Source organism: Odocoileus virginianus, chromosome 5, assembly GCF_023699985.2.
Source record: "Odocoileus virginianus isolate 20LAN1187 ecotype Illinois chromosome 5, Ovbor_1.2, whole genome shotgun sequence".
Classification (NCBI taxonomy): domain Eukaryota; kingdom Metazoa; phylum Chordata; class Mammalia; order Artiodactyla; family Cervidae; genus Odocoileus; species Odocoileus virginianus.
The window spans coordinates 9,323,454-9,330,016 of NC_069678.1; the positions used below are offsets into that span (position 1 = coordinate 9,323,454).

At 48.8% G+C, this 6,563-nt stretch overlaps 1 protein-coding gene across 1 annotated transcript; it reads right to left on the reverse strand.

Annotated features, from left to right (window-relative positions):
* Positions 1-1,938: 1,938 nt before the first annotated feature.
* LOC110140006 (cornulin-like) lies at positions 1,939-5,179 on the reverse strand. Its single transcript, XM_020898251.2, has 2 exons — positions 5,041-5,179; positions 1,939-4,094 (listed from the first exon to the last, which is right to left on the reverse strand). Exons 1-2 carry the CDS (start codon positions 5,176-5,178, stop codon positions 2,292-2,294), a joined length of 1,941 nt encoding a protein of 646 aa, XP_020753910.2. The 5' UTR covers position 5,179; the 3' UTR covers positions 1,939-2,291.
* Between the last annotated feature and the right edge of the window lie 1,384 nt (positions 5,180-6,563).

A 6,563-nucleotide genomic window follows, 5' to 3' on the forward strand; every position in this document is an offset into this window, starting at 1 on the left:
TGTGTAACAAATTACCAGAAACCTAATGGCTTAAAACAATTAAAAAAATTATTCCCTTGCATCCTTGGAAATCAGAAGTCTAAAATCAAGGTGCTGGAAAGGGAACTAGAGGCTCTAGGGGAATTCTATTTCCTTACATTTTCTTGCTTCTAGAAGCCACCTGAATTCCTTGGCTTATGACACATCACTACAACTCCAATCCTTTTACTGACTTTGGTCCTCTTGCTTCACCTTTATGAGGACCTTTGTGATTACATGGGGCCCATCTGGATAATCCAGAACAATATCCTCATCTCAAGACTCTTAATTTAATCACATCTACTAAGTTCCATTTGCCATATAACATAATATATTCACATATTCCTTGGATCAGGATATGGACATTTTGGGAGATTATTATTCAGCCTAACACATTTTGTTTGCTCCTGGGAGATTTCCGTTTTTTCCTATAAACCAATAATGTAATGAAAGAAATGTGGTTTATATAGGATCTACTTGCTTTCTTATGGAGGTCCTTCAGAGTATCTAGTCTGCCATTCTATCAGAAGTCAAATTTCACTTAAGAAGTTCCTAAACACTTTGTGTAGGCTATGCTCCAAACTTTGGGACTCAGCGTCTCTAGGTTTAGGTTTATAAACCTGTATTTTAAAACCTACTTCCGAGGTGATTCTCACAATAAACCAAAATGGAGAGGTTCTACTCATAACCTGTTCATATCCAATGAGTGAGACATCATGAATGATCAGAGCTGACATGGGTGAGAGAGTGGGAAAGGGGAGCCCAGGCTCTTGGCTCAGTTCCTGGGAACACATGCCTTTTCCTTTCTTTACACAGTCCCTGGAAGCCTTCTTTCACTTTTTGATACCCTTAGGTCAGCGTTCCTTTGTGACCTTACAAGGTAAACAGAGACTTTGCACTGTAGAATTAGAGATTGTGAGATTACCTTAGAGACTGAGAATACCTTTGCCTACCTAAATCCTGATTGTCCTTTAAGAGCATTTACCAAAAGGAACCTCTTCTGACTGCAACTTTCCTGATCCATTTCTGCCAAATATAAAAGTATGGTATCTCTTCTCTTTGACTCTGACAGCCCTTGAAATCTCTTTTTTTAGAGGTATAGTTGACTTAACTATATTGTGTTAGTTCCAGGTGTTTGACAAAGTGATTTGGTTATATATATATGTAAATGTATATATTGTCTTTTTTCAATGATTTTCTATTATAGTTTATTAGAAGATATTGAATATAGTTCTCTGTGCTATACAGTCAAACCTTGTTACTTAAATCTATTTTATTTATAGTATTATGCATCTGTTAATCCCTTCCCCCTTCCCCTTTGATAACTGTAAGCTTGTTTTCTATGTCTGGGAGTCTGTTTCTGTCTTGTAAATAAGTTCACTTGTACTATTTATTAGATTTTACATATAAATGATATCATATAATATGTTTCTTTATCTGACTTACCTCACTTAGTATGATAATCTCTAGGTCCATTCATGTTGTTGCAAATGGCATTATTTCGCTCCTTTTTATGACTAAGTAGTATTCCATTGTGTATATATGTAACACATCTTTATCCATTCATTTGTTGATGGACATTTGCACTGCTTCCGTGACTTGGCTGTTATACATAGTGCTGCTATGAATACTGTAGTGCCTGTACCTTTTTGAATTAGAGCTTTTGTCTTTTCCTAGATATATGCCCAGGAGTGGAATTGCTGGATCATATGGTAAATCTACTTTTAGTGTTTTTAAGGAATCTCCATACTCTTTCCCACAGTGGTTACATAACTTGTGGAATCTTGCATAGTGTTTTCTCAACCAGATGTTCTACAAGGGTAGGGACCACGTCCAGTTCATCACCAAAGTCCTGTCATCAAAGTCCTGTAGTCTTTAGTCCATCATGTTAATAGTAATTGAATGAAACATGAAGCCCAGTTGCTTAGGAAGCTTTTATTGATTCATTAGGATAGATGAGGCAATGGCAGACAACAGAATCTATAAAAGTAACTGAAACCCCCCACAAGCTAAGGAAAACGTGGCACAAAGGGATGAGTTGTTCCATGTCTTCTTGCCCCTGAGAGCGTCTGCTCAGCAAAGCAGGTAAGAGACAAAATTTTAGGATAGCAATCACCTTGCAGAAATGGCCTCACTGAGAAAGAACTAAGAGCGAAGTACCGCGATGAAGAGCTAACGTTCAGAGACTTGCTAACCGGACTGGCCAGGGCACAGCAAGCCAACTGCCCTCTGCTCTTCTCTGTGCTGGGCACCGGAGTCCAGGGCTGGGGCACTCATGGCTTGCTGCTTTTGAAGTAGGAATACAGTCCCCTAGCTGTGAGTCCTCGCTTCCCTTCTGGCTGGGCTGCCTCCCGGCCTTGTGCTGAAGGGACACTAGCGTGCAGACTGCCCTGGTCCTGCCTTCGGATCACTGTCTCCCTTGTGTGGTCATCAACCCACTCCTGCTGAACCGCGGTGGGATCTCTTTCTCCCTGACCTCCTGTCACACTGCACGGTGGGTGGGTACCGCTCGTGTCCCTTCTGCCCGTCACAGTGCTCGCCCCAGTCTGGGCCTGCCCTCCCAGCACTGTCTCTCCTGCCTCGCAGTTGCTCACCTGTGTCTGTCTTTGAGTACTGCCTGACTGCCTCTGGGTCTGGCCCTGTTCTCCTGTCCTGGTGTGGCTTGTAATCTGGCCCCTGTCCTGTTCCACGGCCTGGGGGGCACCTCCCTGTGTGTGAATGTGTCCTCCCGTCACAGCCTGTCTCGACTGATACCCATCCTGACTGTGGATCTCAGTGCCTCTGATGGACTCCTGTGACTGGATGCTAGTGTTTCCTCCCTGATGGCTCCTGTCAAGCTCCCTGGTCTGAGTGCGTGTCTGGGTTTGTGACCCCGGCTGTGTCTGAATGTGTCCTCCTGTCACAACCTGTCTCGTCTGATACCCGTCTTGACTGTGGGTCTCAGTCCCCCTGGCCTGGCTGCAGGTGGACTCCCGTGGCTGGGTGCTGGCACTTCCAGTCTGATGGCTCCTATTTTGTTCCACCGTCTGGGTTTGTGACCTTGTCTCTGCCTGAATGTGTCCTCCTGTCACCACTTGGCTTGTCTGCCTCCCATCTTGACTGTGGGTCTCAGTCCCTCTGGTGGACTCCTGTGGCTGGGTGCTGGCGCTTCCAGTCTGATGGCTCCTATTTTGTTCCACCGTCTGGGTTTGTGACCTTGTTTCTGCCTGAATATGTCCTCCTGTCACCACTTGGCTTGTCTGCCTCCCGTCTTGACTGTGGGTCCCAGTCCCTCTGGTGGACTCCTGTGGCTGGGTGCTGGCACTTCCAGTCTGATGGCTCCTATTTTGTTCCACCGTCTGGGTTTGTGAGCTTGTCTGTGTCTGAATATGTCCTCCTGTCACCACTTGGCTTGTCTGCCTCCCGTCTTGACTGTGGGTCTCAGTCCCTCTGGTGGACTCCTGTGGCTGGGTGCTGGCGCTTCCAGTCTGATGGCTCCTATTTTGTTCCACTGTCTGAGTGGTACTTGTGTGGGTCTGAGTTATGGTTCCAGTGCCGGCCTCACTTGTCTGGTGGGCTCTGTCCTGTTCCCTGGCCTGCGGCTCTCTCTCTGTCCCCCTCTCTCTGGTCTGAGGACTCTTGTCTTCTCGCACTCTCTGGGCCTGCTCCACGTGACTCCTTGCTTGTGTAGACTGGCTCACTCCCTCCTGTCTCTGAGACTCAAACTGCCTGTCCTGGTGACTGATCTGAGCAGAGCTGATGTCCTGACCCTGGGTCTGCAGCCCAGGCCCTCCTGGCCCCCCGGAAGCCTGCTCACTCTGTGCGTCGCTGCTCCCTGCAGGGCCTTGCCTGCTCCCAGGCCTTCCCACTGCAGGGCTGCTTCTCTGTCCTTCCCCTGGCTCTTGGGTGGCTGCAGGGGCATCACGGCCAGACTCCTGAGATCCACACGCTCCCTCAGGACCCTCACTCAGTGTCTCGAAACAGGCCTGGGCGACTTTGAACACCAAGACCAAGAATTCCTTGAATTCCACTGTCCCTGTGTCATCTTCATCCAGCAGGCGCAGGACTTCATCCACAGTGGCCGGATCATGGGGTTTCTGTGGGGAAGATGAGGCTACATCAGTACCCCTCCTCTGAGGAGGACAAGGTCAGGCCAGTCAGCTGTTTCCAGGCATCCCACCCCTGGGCCTGGGGGCCTAGCTACTTGGCACCCCGACACTGCACACACACACACACACACAAACACACACACACACACACACACACACACACACACACACACACTGCTACCACAGAAGCACTAACACAGAATCACTCTCATTTAGTCCAGCCTCTCTCCCTCAAAGGCAGGAAGCAGGCTCTGTTTTGTATCCTCTGTGTTGGACCCAGTTTCTGGTCTACAGGAGAACTGGATAAAGATTTCATGAAGAATGACTAAATGACTGAGCTTGTAGTGATTCTTCAGGCTGTCCTCAGCCCCTGGACCCTGGCATAGAGGTGGTTTTTCCCTTCAGCGAGCCCGACACCAAGAGAAGCTCAGCAAGAAGATGGCCCCGTGGGAATTCTGTGAGGTCCTCACTGAAGGGGTCAGGTGTTTTGCCAAGTAGGGGCATCTGGTGGGTTTCCCTCAGTGTGCAGAAACAGCACACACCTTCCTGCCCCCAGGACTTTCACCATCCTGGTTTCTTTAGCTGCACACCAAAGGCAGGGAGAGACAGCGAAGTGCATCAGGGCCCTGGGGCTGTCTTGTAGGGAGGGGCTCCCAGAGTCTCCTCCAGCTGCTACCCCTCACTTCTGATGCGACCTCTCAGCTAATATCTTGGAGCAACTGCTTCCAGCCAAGCACAAAGCCGTGCTTCTCGTGAATGCTCGTTACTGATGATCACACTTCCGGTAGATGTAGAAGTGGCCGCCATATCAGATTTAAGAAGCAACAGAAAGTAACGATTGCCATTGCTAGAATAGTCAGATGAATCCCAAGGCAAATATGGTCATTCTCTCTTCCCTCCCGCTCCCCGCACCCTTGACCCGTGGGTCTCCTACCACGATGACGTCAGCGAACTCTTTCTCCAGGAGCCTTTTCAGCTCCCCTCTTTGCAGCACTGCGCAATCACCCTCCATCCTGGCATAGCGCCTGAAGGCTTCGATGATCCCGTTAATGTTTCGCAGTAACTGCGGCATCTTCGAGTCCTGCTGAGGAAAGAGGAAAAGCCCCCGCTTGGGGGCTCCGTAATCAAGCTAGCTGTTCCTAGAAAGCACTCCTGCTTCTAAGTCCTTTCTTTGCCTATTCAGCTCTGCTTTGGGCTCCTCTGCTGTGTCTTCCTTGGCATTGCCTACCTAACGCGTTTTATCGACGGGAAGGAGGAGCAGGTGTGGTTGCAGGCTGGGTCTAGATGCGGCCCCACCGCCTCCCTGTCTGGTGAGCGGGCTCGGGATGCTTTGCCTCTCTGTGCCTCAGTTTGCTCACTGTGAAATGAAGGCAGTACTAGTATTTATTTTATACCATTATTGTGAAGATTTAAAGAGATTTTTCATGTAAAACACTTGGCAGAGGCTGTCAAGACTAAGTGCTAGCTATTAAATATCATTAGCAGGTTATTATACCCACATATAATTTGTGCACATCTATGTACACTCTTCTGCTCACCAGGCACTTTCAGAGGCATCATCTCCTGTAATTCTGATTATCTTCACTTTTTTTTCTTCACCTATAGGTGAAGAAACAGGCTCAGAGAAGTTAGGTCATTTGCCCAAGGCCACACAGCTTGTAAGGAACCAAGAAATCCTAGAAGCCAAATGCAGTGAGCCTTCTAGACTGTACCCCATGGACAGGGCAATGCCATTGCTATCACAGGTATTAGGGTCCTGCTGGGAACACCCACATGCAGTAAGTACATATGTGGGTCAACTCCTGCCTCTGATGGGGGCCAACCAGGGCTCAACTCTGCCCTTTCTGGCTTCCTTTTCAGAATGTGTTCACGGAGAAGCCGGGCTGCCAGCTGCCAGGAATACTGTGGAGCTGGTGCCTTCCTGGGTGGGAGGGCTTCCAGTTCTGAGAGTTCATGTTTCTCTGAATGTGACCTCTGTCCTCAGCGCTAGGATCTTGGAGGAAGTCAGCTGCCCATAGCTGTGTGGTTCCTCCATGGCCCTGGTGGCCTGTGAGGAACTGAAGGGAGAGTTTCCCTGGTTTCTGGATTTGGTGGATGGGCAAGAGGCAACGAAACCTGGAGATGCATTGATCATAGCTTTGTAGAGCCCAAAAGAGATGACCATCACACATGGTGAGCTTCAGATGCAAGCGGGGGTTGTGAGGAATGGAAAGCTACAGAAGCTGGAAAACCAGGGGAGAGAGTACCGTGGAGAAGGGAAGGAGAAGGCCGTGGGGGAGAGAAAGGCATGATTAGAGAGCTAAGTGAGTAAAGGAGGGAAGGGGTGGGGGGACTCAGTGCTGGAGGAAGCAGATTATGTGGAAAGTTACAGACCCTAGGGGAGCTCTTCAAGGGGTGTCCTTGCTACCATCTAGTAGCCAAAAATCACAGCAGACCTTGCTTTCAAGGTCTTTCAAC